Raw genomic sequence first — 17,500 nt, forward strand, 5'->3', positions numbered from 1 at the left:
TTTTTGCTCCGTAGGTGCAGGAGATGTTGCAGAACAATGGCCCGGAGCGGACACTTGGTGGCACTGCTGAGCAAGAGCAGGGCCAGGGGGTAGCTGGTCAACATGGGTCGATGGCCTTGAGTGGGCTGGAGGTAGGGGCCGGCCTGAAGCAGGTGCAGAGGTGGGTCGCAGGTCCAGCTCTCACACCCACCCCACGCTCCTCATTCATTCACACAGAGAAGCAGAGAAGGATCGCGAGGATGTTGCCTGGACTTGAGGGCCTGAGCTACAGGGAGAGGTTGAGCAGGCTGGGGGGGGACTCTATTCCTTGGAGCGCAGGAGGATGAGGCGTGACCGTATTGAGGTGTTTAAAATCATGAGAGGAATAGATCGGGTCTCTTGCCCAAAGTAGGGGAGTCAAGAACCAGAGGACATGGGTTTAAGGTGAAGGGGGAAGATTGAATAGGAATCTGAGGGGTAATTTTTTTCACACAGACGGTGATTTGGTATATGGAATGAGCTGCTGGAGGAGGTAGCTGAGGCAGCGTTTAAGAAACATTAGGACGGGTACATGGATGGGATATGTGCCAATAATGCAGGCAGGTGGGAGCAGTCTAGGTGGGGCATGTTGGTGAGTGCGGGCAAGTTGGGCCGAAGGGCCTGTTTCCACGTTGTAGGACTCTGACTATAACGGGCAAGTCTTCACAGAGCACAGAACGAAGGGGCGGCACACTTCATCAGTTATGGGAGCAGAGGCCATTCGGCCCATTGAGTCAACTTCGCCATTCACTCATGGCTGATCTATGAATGGCGGTGCTGGCTCGAAGGGCCGAATGGCCTACTCCTGCACCTATTGTCTATTGACAGTCTTTAATATTTCTACTCTGGGGGGGAAAAGGTTCTGACTTCAAAGGTTTCAAAGGTCTTTGATTGTCATGTGTACCAATTAATGACCAGTGATATGCAAATTACCATACAGCCAGGCCGGGGGGGGGGGGGGGGGGGGGGGGGGGGGAGTATTTGCCTGTCTACCCTATCTATGCCTCACATAATTTTATAAACTTTCATGGTCTCCCCTCTAGATACGGATTACACAGGAGGTTGCTATATTTAAGAGGGAGTTAGATGTGGCCCTTGTGGCTAAGGGGATCAGGGGGTATGGAGAGAAGGCAGGTACGGGATACTGAGTTGGATGATCAGCCAAAACCTCAGCGGGTGCAGCAGCATCTATGGAGCGTAGGAAATAGGCAACGTTTCGGGCTGAAACCCTTCTTCAGACCCGAAACGTTGCCTATTTCCTTTGGGTTTAATACTGATACTGAGTTGGATGATCAGCCATGATCATATTGAATGGCGGTGCAGGCTCGAAGGGCCGAATGGCCTCTACTCCTGCACCTAATTTCTATGTTTCTATGTTCCTCTTTAATATATCACCCCTCACCTTGCTTAAGCCCTCTAGTTTTAGAAGTCTCTACTCTGGGACAAAAGGAAACCGGTGATCCCAGAGAAAGCCCACGTGGGCACGGTGAGAACGTATAGATCGCATCCGTAGTCGGGATGGAACCCGGGTCCCTGGCGCTGTGAAGCAGCAACTCTACCGCTGCGCCACTGCGCTTCCATGTCCTGTCCAATGTTCTTTAAATCAACTGAAGTAGATAAGTCTTCCCCGCGTACATATTTCTGGGCGATTCCTCCAGCGGATTTCCCCATCAAAGCCGAGACGCTTTGAGTGAGTTGCTGCAGTTTTTGATTTGCTCTCCTCTGCCCACAGGTGGGATGAGATTATCAACGCGGTGAATGGAGACGTGGAATACCATCGGGAGAGCCGAGCGGAGAACGGCCAGGGGCCTCCGGTCACTCCGGCAAGGAACGTCGGCAGGAGCCACTGGAGTCCCGGGCATGGGAACGCCAACTGGAGCCTGGACCGTGGAGACGACGGGAGGGAGAGACTTGAGGAGATGCATCAGAGAATGGGTAGAGATGTGCACCGCTGGTCGGCTGATATTTATCCCAGGGGCAGACTAAAGCACACTTGGACGGGTACATGCATTGTCCAGTTTTTCAGTTTAGTTTGGAGATACAGCGTGGAAACGGGCCATTCGGCCCACGGGGTCTATGCCGACACGGGATTACATGATACCCCTGGCGGGGGGGGGGTAACTCACCCCGGCCTGACCCCTCGGGTTCCTATTAAATCTTTCCTCCCTCACCTTAAACCCTTGACCTCTGGTTCCTGATTCTCCTACTCTGAGATGGAGGCCGTGCGTTTACCCGATCTATACCTTTGGTGATTTTACACGCCTCATCCTCCTGCGCTCCAAGGAATAAAGACCCAGCTGCACCCATCTCTCCCTATAGCTCCGGCCCTCGAGTCCTGGGAGATTTAAGGAACGAGCTGCCGGAGGAGGCAGTTGAGGCAGATGCTATAACAACAGGTGCATGGATAGAAACATAGAAACATAGAAATTAGGTGCAGGAGTAGAGGCCATTTGGCCCTTCGAGCCTGCGCCGCCATTCAATATGATCATGGCTGATCATCCAACTCAGTATCCCGTACCTGCCTTCTCTCCATACCCCCTGATCCCCTTAGCCACAAGGGCCACATCTAACTCCCTCTTAAATATAGCCAATGAACTGTGGCCTCAACTGGCCACAAATAGGGCCGAAACCCAAAGGAAATAGGCAACGTTTCGGGTCGAAACCCGAAGGGTTTCGGGACGAAACGTTGCCTATTTCCTACGCTCCATAGATGCTGCTGCACCCGCTGAGTTTTTGGCTAATCATCCAACTCAGTATCCCATACCTGCCTTCTCTCCATGCCCTCTGATCCCCTTAGCCACAAGGGCCACATCTAACTCCCTCTTAAATATAGCCAATGAACTGGCCTCAACTACCCTCTGTGGCAGAGAGTTCCAGAGATTCACCACTCTCTGCGTGAAAAAAGTTCTTCTCATCTCGGTTTTAAAGGATTTCCCCTTTATCCTTAAGCTGTGACCCCTTGTCCTGGACAGGTTTAGAGGGAGATGGGTCAAACGCGGGCAGGTGGGACTAGTATAGATGGGGCATGTTGGTCGGTGTGGGCAAGGGCCAGTTTTCACACCGTGTGACTCTGTGACTCTACGGAGTGGAGGTGAGACCGAGATGCCCCCCAATCGCTGGTTTCACCCACTTCTCCCTCGACATCTCCTCCTCCGACACCAGTGCCTCTGAGCTGCCAGGCATCTGCTTTGGATGAGTCATGTGTTCCTGCGGCTCGTGTATTCGGAGCTGAATGCTGACTGTGACTGTAAACAACATTTAGTGACCTTGTCAGCGACAGATACAGCCCATCAGTACGTGCGGTATCTGACAGCAACAATGACTGCCCTAACTACCGCCCTCCGACATACACTTCCCACCTATGGCCATGGTGGCCACTCCCTTCTCCTCCCCTCTCCCATCGGGTAAAAGGTACAGAAGTGTGACAACGCACACCTCCAGATTCAGGGACAGTTTCTTCCCGACTAACATCAGGCAACTGAACCATCCTACCAGCAACGAGAGAGGAGTCCTGACCTCCCATCTACCGCATTGGAGACCCTTGGTCTATCTTTAATAAATATCTGCTATATTTAAGAGGGAGTTAGATGTGGCCCTTGTGGCTAAGGGGATCAGGGGGTATGGAGAGAAGGCAGGTATGGGATACTGAGTTGGGTGATCAGCCATGATCATATTGAATGGCGGTGCAGGCTCGAAGGGCCGAATGGCCTACTCCTGCACCTAATTTCTATGTTTCTAATCAGACTTCACTGGACTATCCTGCATTAAAATGCATTCCCTTTCGCCTGTATCTGTGAATGACTTGATTTTTTTTGTTGAGTTTGGTGTTTGTTGCATACTCTGTTTGATTAGTCTTAAGTCTCTCTTTCCCCCCCCCCCCCCCCCCCTCCCTCCTCCACATCCCCTACTCTCCTCTCCCCCTCCCCCTCTCTCCACCCCGCCCATCTCTCTTTTCCCCCTCCCTCTGCCCCTTCCCCCCCCCCCCCCCTCTTCCTACCCCCAATCTCTCACCACCAGTCCCTCTCCCTACCCCATTACCAAGTGGCTTGTGTTACCGTCGGCTGGTTGCTAACGCTGTCATTGTGCAGCTGGGGTGTCTATAATCTGGTCTCGCTTGTTTTCTAGACCATGGGTTGAAGGAAGCGGGGAAGATGAACGCGGAGAAGCTGTTTGCCCGAGCCCTGTCGTCCCGGAGAGAGCCCATCCCACAGGAGCCGCTGGTGAGTTGCGGCACTCCGCTCCCCCTCCCCCGCACTCTCCACTAGTTCCTCTGCTGGGGGGGGGGGGGGGGGGAGAGAGGAGGAGGGGGGAGTGAAGGGGGGGGCGGGGGGAAGGGGGATGAGAGGGGCAGGAGGGAGTAAGGCCGGGTTCAGCGTTTCCTTCTGTCTCTGCAGATGCCCGACGTTGATGAGGACCCGGCTCAGGACCCCAACAACCAGGGGGAGGATGAGTTTGAAGAAGCTGAACTGGAGCAGCCGGGCTTTGCAGCGAAGGCAGGCGGGGGGAAGGAGCAGCAGCTCCTGGCCAGGCCGGCGGCAAAGGTATGGCACGCACACACACACGCGCACACACACGCACTACACACACACACACGTACACACACACGCACACACACACACACACTACACACGCACGCACTACACACACACGCACTACACACGCACACACTACACACGCACGCACTACACACACACGCACTACACACACACGCACTACACACGCACGCACTACACACGCACGCACTACACACGCACGCACTACACACGCACGCACACACACGCACGCACTACACACGCACGCACTACACACGCACGCACTACACACATGTACACGCACGCACTACACACACGCACGCACTACACACGCACTACTACACACACACGCACACACTACACACACGCACGCACGCACAGCACACACGTGCACTACACTACACACGTACACACACACGCACTACACACACACTACACACACACTACACACACACACGCACGCACTACACACGTTCACACACACACGTAGACACACGCAAACACACACACACATGTTCACACACACACATGTTCACACACACACGTACACGCACACACACTACACACACGCACACACACACACACACACACACACACACACGCACACACATATACACACGTACACAGACACACACACACGTTCACACATACAGACACACACAGACCTGCCTCAACACTTGTCCTGGCCTCCTCTCCCCTTTCCCTCCCCTCCCCACTCATTCTTTCCTTCCCGTTCTCCTTCATTCTCCCACTCGTTCCCCCACCTTCTCACTGCCCCCCCCTTCATTCTTTATCCCCTGTTACCTCCCCGACTCTCCCTCCCCCCCCCCCCCCCCCCCCCCCCTGCTTCTCCAGTCACTCCCCCCCTCCCCTCCCACTATCTCTCCTCCCTTCACTTTCCTCTCTCCCTGCCCCCAGTCTCCTTCCACTCCCGCTAGTTTCCCCCCCTCCATCTCACCCCCACCCCCCCCCCCTCCCCCCTTGCACCCACCCCGTTATCCCCCCCGCAGCTGAGAGCGGGGAGCGTCGCATCACGGCAACAGCGGGAACATGAACACCTCAAATTCTCCGCAGTATCATGACTGCAGAATCAACGGGAGATGAAGACGAGATCCTTTCTCTAACTTCGTCTCCGCTCTCTCCACGTCTAGAACGCTGCACGTAAAGAAGGCGCTAACATCATGGACGAGTATCGGGAAGATCAAGAGGCGGAAAATGTAAGCGGTCACGGTGGCGCAGCGGTAGAGCCGCTGCTTTACAGCGCCAGAGACCCGGGTTCGATCCCAACTACGGGTGCTGTCTGTACGGAGTTTGCACGTTCTCCCTGTAACTGCGTGGGTTTTCTCCGGGTGCTCCGGTTTCCTCCCACATTCAAGAGACGTGCAGGTTGGCAGGTTAATTGGCTTCTGTAATTGTCCCCAGTGTCTAGGATAGAATCAGTATAGGGGAGGTCATTTATAGGCACGGACTCGGTGGGCCGAAGGGCCTATTTTCACGCTGTATCTCTGAACTAAACTAAATTCTGGGCCGAGACGGCTTCCATTTAGATATGGTGAATAATGCAATAATGAAAATGTCTAATGCCACAGTAGTTATGGAGATCTAACAAAGAACAACAACTGTAAAGGATTCCACAAGGTCACAGACGGGTTGGTAACATGGTCAGGCAGCCGGCAATCCCCAGTTCATTCCTCCTTCTCCCCCTCCCTCCCATCCGGCAGAAGGGACAGCAGCTTCTTCCCCTCCGTTATCAGGCTTCTGAACTGTCCTTCCATAAATAGAGTACTGTCCGATTCACCTCGACCCCATTACGGACAATGGACTTTGTCATAAGGAAGAGGAGTAGAATTAGGCCATTTGGCCCATCAAGTCTATTCTGCCATTCAATCGTGGCTGATCTATCTCTCCCTCCTAACCCCATTCTCCTGCCTTCTCCCCATAACCCCTGACACCAGTACTAATCAAGAATCTATCTATCTCTGCCTTAAAAATATCCACTTATTTGGCCTCCACCGCCTTCTGTGTGGCAAATAATTCCACAGATTCACCGCCCTCTGACTAAAAACAATTCTCCTCGTCTTCCTAAAAGTACGTCCCTTAATTCTGAGGCCATGACCTCTGGTCCTAAGACTCTCCCACTAGTGGAAACTTCCTTTCCACATCCACTCGATCCAAACCTTTGACGATTGTGTGTTTCAATGAGGTCCCCCCCTTCATTCTTCTAAACTCCAGCGAGTGCAGGCCCAGTGCCGACAAACTCTCATCATAGGTTAACCCACTCATTCCTGGGATCATTTTTGTTAACCTCCTCCGCACCCTCTCAAGAGCCAGCACATCCTTGGATATGGTGCCCAATCTCTCCCCTTTGCTCCACTCATTGTACTTGAGTTTGACTTGATTGTATTTATGTATAGTTTCATCTGATTTAGTTGAATAGTATCGATTGAATCGATACCTGTGACAATATTCAACATAAAACTATTTAAAATGGGGCGGTGGCACAAGGTATTAGGAAAAGCCAAAAAAATTAGGAAGTAAGCATTTAGCACAGCGGTTCCCAACCTTTTTTTGGCCATGCCCCACCTAATCACCTCTAAAATCCTGATGCCCCCCCCCCCCATGTGGTGATATATCATTCTTATCATTTAAAAAGTGAACTGAAAAGTTTCAGCTGAAGAAGCTTAAAACACCAATTCCTTGGGACATGGCATCCATGAAAAAGAAAAATGAAATAAACAAAAGGCAGTAAAAGTTCTGAGCAAGAAATTACTAAAAAATTGTAAAAAAAACAAAAAAAAAAACATTAGGTGGTATTAAAATAATAATAATGATAAATATGGTAATAAAACAGTTCACAGGTAATAAAGAGAGAGAACATTTCTATATTAGAATATTGAAATATTTGTGGATTGTCTCGTATGAAAAATCGAAAATTTGGACCCAGACCTCCTCAGTCGCGCTCAATTGCCCCCCCCCTTAAAAATCAAATTGCCCCCCCTGTGGGGTGTATGCCCCATGTTGGGAACCACTGATCTAGCAGAAGTTGTGTGTGTGTGTAGGGACATCTCGGGTTTCAGAAACATAATTACCTGAGAGTGTTAAGGGTCTGTCTCCCCGTTGGATTGCAACCTTGTTGTGTTCGGGGAGCGTGTGTGTCTCAGTGACCCCTAGAGCAATGCCAGTGGGAGACTCGTCTCCTGTTAGGGTCTCCCATGCTGGACAGGTCGAAGGGTAGAGGCAAGACGAAGAGTGATCCACTGGTCCTCCAGGTTGGAGGGTGAGCACTAGGGCTAACAAACCCTGTCTCGTCAAACAAATATGTTACGGAAACAGCAACTGAAGGAATTTGAACCTCCGTTGCTGCCCTACATGCCAGGAGGCATAATAGGCAAAGTATCGTAGCGTTAATGGCCTGTCCCACGTGGCCATTATTTTTTTTTCGGCGATTGCCGACGTCATATCAATGATGCCAAAAGATTTTGAACGTTTCAAAACCCAGCGGCGACAAAAAAAAATTGTTGCGACACTTGGGAAATCACGAGGAAAAAAAATAACCGCGCGGCAAATCTTTCAGTGACCTGATACTTCGGTCAATGATGCCGGCAGTCGCCAAAAAAAAATCGCCCAGTGGGACAGGCCCTTTAGTGCTCGTAGAAAGATTACGCTGCCCTGCAGATGAAATTTAATTATGGTTGCAGACATTCAAGATAATTGAATTTGGAAGCTCGGAATAAATTCAGTTACGGATGATAAAATCAGGCAGAACTTTGATAATCGGATTAAGAAAAGAGCAATTTGGAGAAGTCACTGATTTAAAATGGGAAGAATTGTGGTGGAGTCGGATATGTCAAACGGGGTGAATCTGGAGGTCAAGGAGGAGGTCGTGTACAAGGGGACAATGGGGGTAACGAGGGTGATTTTGGATTGATTTAGAGTTTGCCATTAACATCCCAAAGACGTGCGGGTTTGGTGGTTAATTGTGGCCTCAGTAGAATTGCCCCAAGAGTGTAGGGAGTGGATGAGATACTAGGATAACATAGAGCTAGTGTCTACGGGTGACAGGGGTTGGCGTGGACCGAAGGGCCCGTTTCCACGCTGTATCTCTACATCAAAGGTTGCATGTGAAGGGGGAAAGCTTTTATAGGAATCCGAGGGGTCATTTTTTCACACAGGATGGTGGGTGAATGGAACGTGCTGCCAGAGGAGGTGGTACAGTCCAGGACTATGGCAACATTTCGGGCCCGAAACGTTGCCCATTTCCCTCGCTCCATAGATGCTGCCGCACCTGCTGAGTTTCTCCAGCATTTTTGTCTACCTTCGATTTTCCAGCATCTGCAGTTCCTTCTTGAACACAGCAACATTTGAGAAGCGGGGACATGGATAGGACGGGTTTGGAGGGATACAAGCAAGTGTGGGATGAGTGCAGCTGGGACATGTTGGTCGGCGTGGGCAGGTTGGGCTGAAGGGCCCTTTTCTTCACAGTAGGACTCGATGACTCTAAACTAAACGGGTCGGTCTGTTTCTCCACTGCAGGCTACGGTGAACTCTTTGTTGGCCCAGGTTTGATTTTAAAGGCTGCTGTGGTGATTGTGGACAGGTGTAGCACGGTGAGGTGACACTGACAGGAGTAGAGGTTTAGTTTAGGGATACAGAACTTAAACAGGCCCTTCGGCCCGACCATCGATCCCCCCATAGACTATAGTGCTAACCTACACACAATTTACAATTCTTACCCAAGCCAATTAACCTACAAACCTGTACGTCTTTGGGGAGTGGGGGGTAACCGCAGCACCAGGAGAAAACCCACGCAGGTCACGGGGAGAACGTGCAAACTCCGTACAGGCAGCACCCGCAGTCGGGATCGAACCCGGGTCTCCGGCGCCGTAAGGCATCAACGGCCAAGAGTCTGCGACAGAGTTTTTTGGATATCGGGGGTGCTGTGTATAAAGGGCGCAGGCCTGGTGTAAAACTCCGCATTTCACTGGGTGGCCCAGCGTGGGTTTCGGACGGGGCCCTTGCATTTGCTCCACGTCATTGCGTGCGTTCTTTTTGTCCCAGGAGGACAACGGAGGCGAGATGGACGATGAGCAGGAAGATGCCGACTTTGCCCGTAAGGACGCCACTGAAGAGGAGGCTGTGCCCGGAGACGATGAGCCCAACAGGGATGAAGAATATTGAATCCCCGGATGGACAGTGTGCGCTGGTGTGGACATGGGATGGATTCTTATTCCCAACGTGAGGAGACGGAGACTAAGGAGCTAAGCTGCTGTTCCAAGCAGTTGCCGTCCCTACACATTTCACTTAACATTGTGAACTGCAAGAGTAAGGCAGAGTTTGATATCTGAGCTCAAGGTTTTTTTTCCATCTGACCTACTTACAGTCACAATCTAAGGTTTGGCTAAATAATACTGTGTTATTGGTCCCAAACTGGTGAATATCCCGCTCCTGGGGAACAGTTGGTCAGGAAGAATCTGAACACATTACTGATTGGACCAAGTAAGCCCATGGTTCATTGGAATAAGAAGGGCATCGAAGTGATGAAGATAAAGGTGTTCTTTTGTGCAACGAAGTGCATTCAGATTATTTTTTTTTACACACAGTGTCATTTCTTGACAATATGTACTGTTCATTTATTTGCAATTGCCCTGATATTGCCACTGGTCACTGGAGAATAATTGATCCCTTGGCAATGATGGAGAACAAGTATTCGTTTTGGAGACTGTGCTACGAAAACAAATAACGTTTGACCTGCGGGGATTTGTTCTTTGCTTCTATACAACACAGTGGACACTACACCTGCTGTGCCTGCTTGAGATCATCTTTTTTTTTTAAAAGCTTATTAATAATAATGGCTTTCCTCTCTTCCATTTTCTGTTCTGCAAATTATAAACTTGTAACGCCATGTTTAGTGTCAGCGGGATGATAGACAACAGGTGCAGGAGTAGAGGCCATTTGGCCCTTCGAGCCAGCACCGCCATTCAATGTGATCATGGCTGATCATCCACAACCAGTACCCCGTTCTTGCCTTCTCCCCATATCCCCTGACTGCTGTTTTTAAGAGCCCTATCTAGCTCTCTCTTGAAAGCATCCAGAGAACCTGCCTCCACCGCCCTCTGTGGCAGAGAATTCCACAGACTCACAACTCTCTGTGAGAAAAAGTGTTTCCTCGTCTCCGTTCTAAATGGCGTACTCCTTATTCTTAAACTGTGTGTGTAGCCCCTGGTTCTGGACTCCCCCAACATCGGGAACATGTTTCCAGCCTCTAGTGTGTCCAAGCCCTTAACAATCTTGTATGTTTCAACTGGTTCCACCTGTATCGGAATCGCTCCGACTGATCAAATGCCTTGACCTCCGCGCGGATTTAAAGCTGCTGCTGCTGCCGCCGGCTGCGTTCCCGTCGAACAGGGTCGTTCCTGAGCTGGTCCACGCTGCCCATTCATCGCCCCGCCATAGTTTCAGCGCCACGGTCGGCTGGTGGGGTCACACGCATCCAGCGGTTTCTGCCGCACCTCTCGGTGTCTCGTCTCACGAACCCAACGAATGTGGAATAAACCAGGCCGCCGCCTTCATATCAAGTGTTCCAATTGAAATGTTCTAATTATTTTTATTTCTGCTGTGCTTTATATTAAAAAACAGAGAGAGAATTTTAAGACATCGGCTCCCAAATCATGAATCGTCTGAAGCTGGTGAAATTATAAATATGGACAATGAAATGCTTACTGCATTCTTTGTGTGTGTGTGTGTGTGTGTGTGTGTGTAAGAGAGAGATAGTGTGTGCGTGTGTGTGTAAGAGAGAGATAGTGTGTCCGTGTGCAAGAGAGATAGTGAGTGTGTGTGAGAAAGAACGGCAGATGCTGGAAAAATCTCAGGTAGAAAAAAATGCTGGAGAAACTCAGCGGGTGAGGCAGCATCTATGGAGCAAAGACATTTCCTTTGCTCCATAGATGCAGCCTCACCTGCTGAGTTTCACCTGCATTTTTGTCTACCTGAGATAGTGTGTGTGTGTGTGTAAAAGAGAGAGTGAATAGTGTATCAGAGAGATAGTTTGTGTGTGTGTGTGTGACAGAGTGTGTGTAACAGTGTGTGTTTCTCCGTAGTATACGACAGAATATGTGGGTGCAATGGACAATGGGAAGTTTAATGCAATATTTGTCTGTGTGTGAGATTATGAGAAAGCTAGGTTGCTATGGTGTTGTTAATCACTAGCCCCAATGTTACTACATAATAAAAACTGATTTGCCTCTTTGCTCAGGGGAGCACATCAAAACCAGGTCAACGGCAAATTATAAACAGCAGAAAGGAACAAGAGTTACAAGGGATTTGCAGACTGGAAATGTTGGATGATGAATAGAATATAGAACGGTGCAGTGTAGAAACGAGGACCAGCAGATGCTGGTTTACTAAAGACACAAAGTGCTGGAGTAACTCGGCAGATCAGGCACTGAATGTTATTTAGAAGCCACAAAGTGCTGGAGTCGCTCGCCGTGTCAGGCAGTGTCTCTGGGGAACGTGGATAGGTGACGTTTTGAGTCGGGAACCTTCTTCAGACTGATCAGTCCAAAGGAGGGTGCTGGCCTGAAACGTCACCAATCCATGCTCTCCAGAGATGCTGCCTGACCTGTTGAGCTACTCCAGCATTTTGCGGCTTGTATACAACAAGCCCTTTGGCCCACTGTGTCCGCTCCCAACGTGATGCCAAGTTTAGACACAAAAAGCTGGAGTAACTCAGTGGGACAGGCAGCAGCAGTGGAGAGAAGGAATGGGTGACGAGAGAAGGGTCTTGCCCAGAAGTGTCACCCATTCCTTCTCACCAGATGATGATAGACCACCATCATCCCAGTGTCTAAGAAAAGCAAGACCTCGTTCCTAAAAGTCTCGACATCCACCATCATGAAATGTTTAGAGAGGTTGCTTATGCAATGCGTTAAGTCAAGTCTTGGCCCACTGCAGTTCACCTACCGCCACAACATGTCCACGGGCAATGCCATCGTCCTGGCCCAACACTCATCCCTAGAACACCTGGATAAGAGGGACCCCAGACTCCTATTCATAGACTACAGCTCTGCCTGTAACAGCATTATACCATCCAAGCCTGTCACCTAACTGGCAGGTAGACAAAAGTGCTGGAGAAACTCAGCAGGTGCAGCAGCATCTATAGAGCGAGGGAAATTGGCAACGTTTCGGGCTGAAGCTCAAAGGAAATAGGTAACGTTTCGGGCCGAAACCCGGAAGGGTTTCGTCCCGAAACGTTGCCTATTTCCTTCGCTCCACATAGATGCCGCTGCACCCGCTGAGTTTCTCCAGCACTTTTGTCTCCCTTCGATATTCCAGCATCTGCAGTTCCTTCTGAAGCACCAAACACGCAGGACGCGCTCCTCGCTGCAACTGGATCCTCGACTTCCTGACCACCATGTATACACCGTAAATGGCACAAATCTAACCGTGCATTTGTCTTCCCGCTGACTGGATAGCACGCAACAAAAGCTTTTCACTGTACCTCGGTACACGTGACACTGAACTGAACTGAATGTTTCACGTTGGAACCCTTCGGGTGAAGGCATTTAGAACTCGTTACCCGAGAATCCCATGGAGGCTCCATCACTGAGTGCATCCAAGGTTGAGGTGGCTACATATTTGGGAACGGGGAGGGGTGTGGGGTTGATTTAGGAAGCTGGTGCCATGATAATAGATCGGCCCTGACCTTCGTGAATGATGGGCCGGATGTTGAGGGCCATTCCAGACTCTTGCTTCTAGCTTTAACTGTAACCTGGGCTATTCTCCTCCCCATGGTCCCGATAGACAAATCTGAAACCCAGGCACCCTATAATTTGTGAGATTTTAAAAAAGCCTCCTTCCTACCCCTGCTTTTGATTAGAATTTCCTGGGGGTCAGAGGGCGACAGTAAAGGTTCACTGTGGTCCTCCTGATTAATTTTACTGTTTGTATGGCTCGTTGTCAACTTCCCCCTCATCCATCAATAAACCATGGTACATCCTTTTTTGTTTAAGAAGGAACTGCAGATGCTGGAAAATCGAAGGTAGACAAAAGTGCTGGAGAAACTCAGCGGGTGCAGCAGCAGCATCTATGGAGCAAAGGAAATAGGCAACGTTTCGGGCTGAAACCCTTCTTCAGACCATTGTGCATCCTTGATCTGCTTTGATCTTTTCTTTTCACGCCTTACATGCTCTTTGGACCCTTCCATATCCTGTTTCCCTCTCGTTTATAAGTCATAAGAGTGACACAGTGTGGAAACAGGCCCTTCGACCCAGCTTGTCCACACCAGCCAACATGTCCCAGTTACACTAGTCCCACCTGCCTGCGTTTGGTCCATGTACCTCCAAACCTATCCTATCCATGTATCCATCCCCCCTGACTCAGTCGGAAGAAGGGTCTCGAACTGAAACCTCACCCATTCCTTCTCTTCTGTCCCACTGAGTTACTCCAGCATTTTGTGTCCAGCTGCAATGAAAGCTGGTCATGGCCCTAGGGTCAAAGGGGCAAGAGGCATTATCACACACCAAGCCGAGGCCTGCCTTTGGAGAAAAGAACAATCTTCTTCCTGGAGACACAAGGAATGTCAGATGGTGTTGGGTGGCAACTCCCCAACAGCAGGGCCAAGGCTTGGACAGTCTTAGTCCCTCTGGACTGAACAAAACGCAAAGCGCTGGAGGAACTCACTGGGTCAAGCAGCATCTGCGGAGGGAATGGAAAGGCGACGTCTTGGGTTGGGACCCTGCTTCAGTCCTTTCGCTCCACAGATGCTGCCTGACCCACTGAGTTCCACCCATATGCCACTGGCCCAGACAGGCCTCGAGTAGATTTTTTTCTTCTATTGTCGTTTAAATTCATGAAGTTGATCCCCAGAAATCTTTTAAACTACAATAATCCGGCACTAAGCACGTTATCCATTCTTTTAAATTATTTTATTAACCTCTATTAGATTAACTCCAAATCTTCCCATAAAGTAAATACACTGCGTAATCCTGGGCTGAGCTCCACCAGGTTTGAAAATATTGGGTGGGTAACAAAGAATGGCCTTGGCAAACTGTGGGTCTCGTAGACTGTGTGGGTAACAGTGTCCGAGGCTGGCACTGGGTGGGTCTCAGAGACTGGGTGTAGTACTGGCTGCGTTACCCACTGGGACTGGTACTTGGGGAGGGGGGGGGGGGGGGTAGGTGTAGACTAGACAATAGGTGCAGGAGTAGACCATTCGGCCCTTCGAGCCAGCACCGCCATTCAATGTGATCATGGCTGATCATCCCCAATCAGTACCCCCCCCGTCCTGCCTTCTCCCCATATCCCCTGACTCCGCTATTTTTAAGAGCCCTATCTAGCTCTCTCTTGAAAGCATCCAGAGAACCCGGCCTCCACCGCCCTCTGAGGCAGAGAATTCCACAGACTCACAACTCTCTGTGAGAAAAAGTGATTCCTCATCTCCGTTCTAAATGGCTTACTCCTTATTCATAAACCGTGGCCCCTGGTTCTGGACTCCCCCAACATCGGGAACATGTTTCCTGCCTCTAGCGTGTCCAAGCCCTTAACAATCTTATATGTTTCAATCTAAACTCCAGAGTGTACAAGCACAGCCGCTCCATTCTCTCAGCATATGACAGTCCCGCCATCCCAGGAATTAACCTTGTAAACCTACGCTGCACTCCCTCAATAGCAAGAATGTCCTTCCTCACATTTGGGGACCAAATCTGCACACAATACTCCAGGTAGGTCTCACGAGGGCTCTGTACAACTGCAGAAGGACCTCTTTGCTCCTATATTCGACTCCTCTTGTTATAAAGGCCAACATGCCATTCGCTTTCTTCACTGCCCGCTGTACCTGCATGCTGACTTTCATAGACTGACGAACAAGGACCCCCCAGATCCCGTTGTACTTCCCCTTTTCCCAACTTGACGCCATTTAGATAGTAATCTGCCTTCCCGTTTTAGCTACCAAAGTGGATAACCTCACATTTATCCGTATTAAACTTCATCTGCCATGTATCTGCCCACTGACCCAACCTGTCCAAATCATCCTTCATTCTCATAGCATTCTCACACTGCCACCCAGCTTTGTGTCATCTGTAAATTTGCTCATGTTACTTTGAATCCCTTCATCCAAATCATTGATGTATATTGTAAATAGCTGCGGTCCCAGCACCGAGCCTTGCGGTACCCCACTAGTCACTGCCTGCCATTCTGAAAGGGACTCGCTAATCCCTCCTCTTTGTTTCCTGTCTGCCAACCACTTCTCTATCCATGTCAGCACTCTACCCCCAATACCATGTGCCCTAACTTTACCCACTAATCTCCTATGTGGGACCTTATCAAATGCTTTCTGATAGTCCAGGTACACTACATCCACTGGCTCTCTCCCTTGTCCATTTTCCAAGTTACATCTTCAAAAAATTCCAGAAGATTAGTCAAGCCTGATTTCCCCGTCGTAAATGGAGACCGAGTCTGACACTGGGTGTGGTTACAGTGTCTGAGCCCGGCACTGGGTGGGTCTCAGAGACTGTGTGTGGCCCTTACACTGGGTAAGGTCAGGGGTCCCCAAGAGGGCCGTGTAACCAGGGCGGATCAGACAGAGAATGTGCAGTGAGAGAGAATTGGGAGCACTGGTCCAGGAGGATTACTGGCGAGAGAGACAGGGTAGGGCAATGAGACTCGCCCATTGAACGGACTGGCGGACAGAAGATGGGACGGGGAGGGGTGGGGAGGGAATGGTAGGGGAGGGGGTGGGAAGGGATGGGAGGGGAGGGGAGGGATAGGGGAGGAAGGGGGAGGGGGGTATGGGGGGGGATGGGAGGGGAGAGAAAGGAGAGGGGGGAGTGGAGGAGAGGAAGGGGGGGGGTGGAGAGAGGGAGGGAAGGGGGGGGGATGGAATGGTAGGGGAGGGATGGGGAAGGGATGGGAGGGGAGGAGAGGAGGAAGGGGAGGGAAGGGGGAGGGGGTGGGGAGGGGAGGGGGTGGGAAGGGATGGGGATAGGAGAGGGGGGGGGGAGAGAGGGGGGGGATGGAAGGGGGGAGGGAAGGGAAGGAGAGGGATGGAATGGTAGGGGAGGGAGTGGGGGAAGGGATGGGGATAGGAGAGAGGGGAGGGGAAGGGATGGAAGGGGGGGAGTGAGACGGGGATGGGAGAGGGGTGGGGGGAAGGGGAGGGATGGGGGGAGGAGAGGAGAGAAAGGAAGGGGAGGGGGGGAAGGGGAGGGACGGGGACGGGGAGAGGAGAGGGGAGGGGGGAGAGAGAGTAAGTGCTGACATCCGTCCTCGGGCTGTGACCGCTGCCGTTGGCGAGTATCAACACGGAGACTACGTGACTGGGAATGTAACGGTGCCGCGGCCCACGTCGCTGTGAGTCTGGTCTAGGTGCGGACCGTCGCCGCCGTCTGAGCGACCTTGCCGGGGTCCACGGCCACCTCTGCGCCGCTGACAAACCCAGAGCAGGGGGAGGGGAGAGGAGGGGAGCTGGTGGGGAGGGATCAGCAGAGACGGCTCCAAGGACACACAGAGGGGAGACAGGGGATGGGGGAGAGAGAGTGAAGCCGCGAGCACTTGCTGAGCGGCCCTCCCTCCAGCGGGGGATGTGAGGGGGAGACGGGCGAGGGGGGAGGAGAGAGGGACAGGGAGAGCCCGGGATGTGGCCGCTGCCGCTGTTGCTGCTCCTGCTCGCCTTGAGCGGCCCCGCTACCGGCTGGACCACCGGCCGCCCCCGGGCGGAGAGAGACCGGGGCGCAGAGGAGAAGTTAGAGGAGCGGGGAGTGGAGGAGAAGATAGTGGAGGAGAGGGGAGAGGAGGGGAGGGGAGGGAGGAGAGGAGAGAGAAAGGGATGGGAGAGGGGGGAGGGGAGAGGGGGAGAGGGGGGGGGAGAGGAGAGGAAGGGATGGGAGAGGAGGAGAGGGGAGAGGTGGATAGGGGGAGAGCAGTGGAGGATAGAGGGAGGGATGGGAGAGAAGTGG

General features: G+C 51.5%; 1 protein-coding gene across 5 annotated transcripts in view; it reads left to right on the forward strand.

The window, feature by feature from the left end:
* Positions 1-14,833, forward strand: part of LOC129711520 (Golgi integral membrane protein 4-like) — a 35,889-nt gene extending 21,056 nt beyond the window's left edge. For 3 of the 5 annotated variants that reach the window (XM_055659178.1, XM_055659181.1, XM_055659180.1), the window contains 6 exons: positions 15-160; positions 1,751-2,019; positions 4,144-4,238; positions 4,413-4,559; positions 5,702-5,767; positions 9,609-11,263. In XM_055659178.1, the coding sequence (XP_055515153.1) occupies positions 15-160; positions 1,751-2,019; positions 4,144-4,238; positions 4,413-4,559; positions 5,702-5,767; positions 9,609-9,728 (843 nt within the window). In that variant the 3' untranslated portion in view covers positions 9,729-11,263. Of the gene's footprint in view, positions 1-14; positions 161-1,750; positions 2,020-4,143; positions 4,239-4,412; positions 4,560-5,701; positions 5,768-9,608; positions 11,264-14,743 lie in introns of those variants that run through there. The other 2 variants (XR_008725856.1, XM_055659179.1) reach the window with 2 other exon arrangements.
* Positions 14,834-17,500: the final 2,667 nt, after the last annotated feature.

This window comes from Leucoraja erinacea, chromosome 30, assembly GCF_028641065.1.
Source record: "Leucoraja erinacea ecotype New England chromosome 30, Leri_hhj_1, whole genome shotgun sequence".
NCBI lineage: Eukaryota > Metazoa > Chordata > Chondrichthyes > Rajiformes > Rajidae > Leucoraja > Leucoraja erinaceus.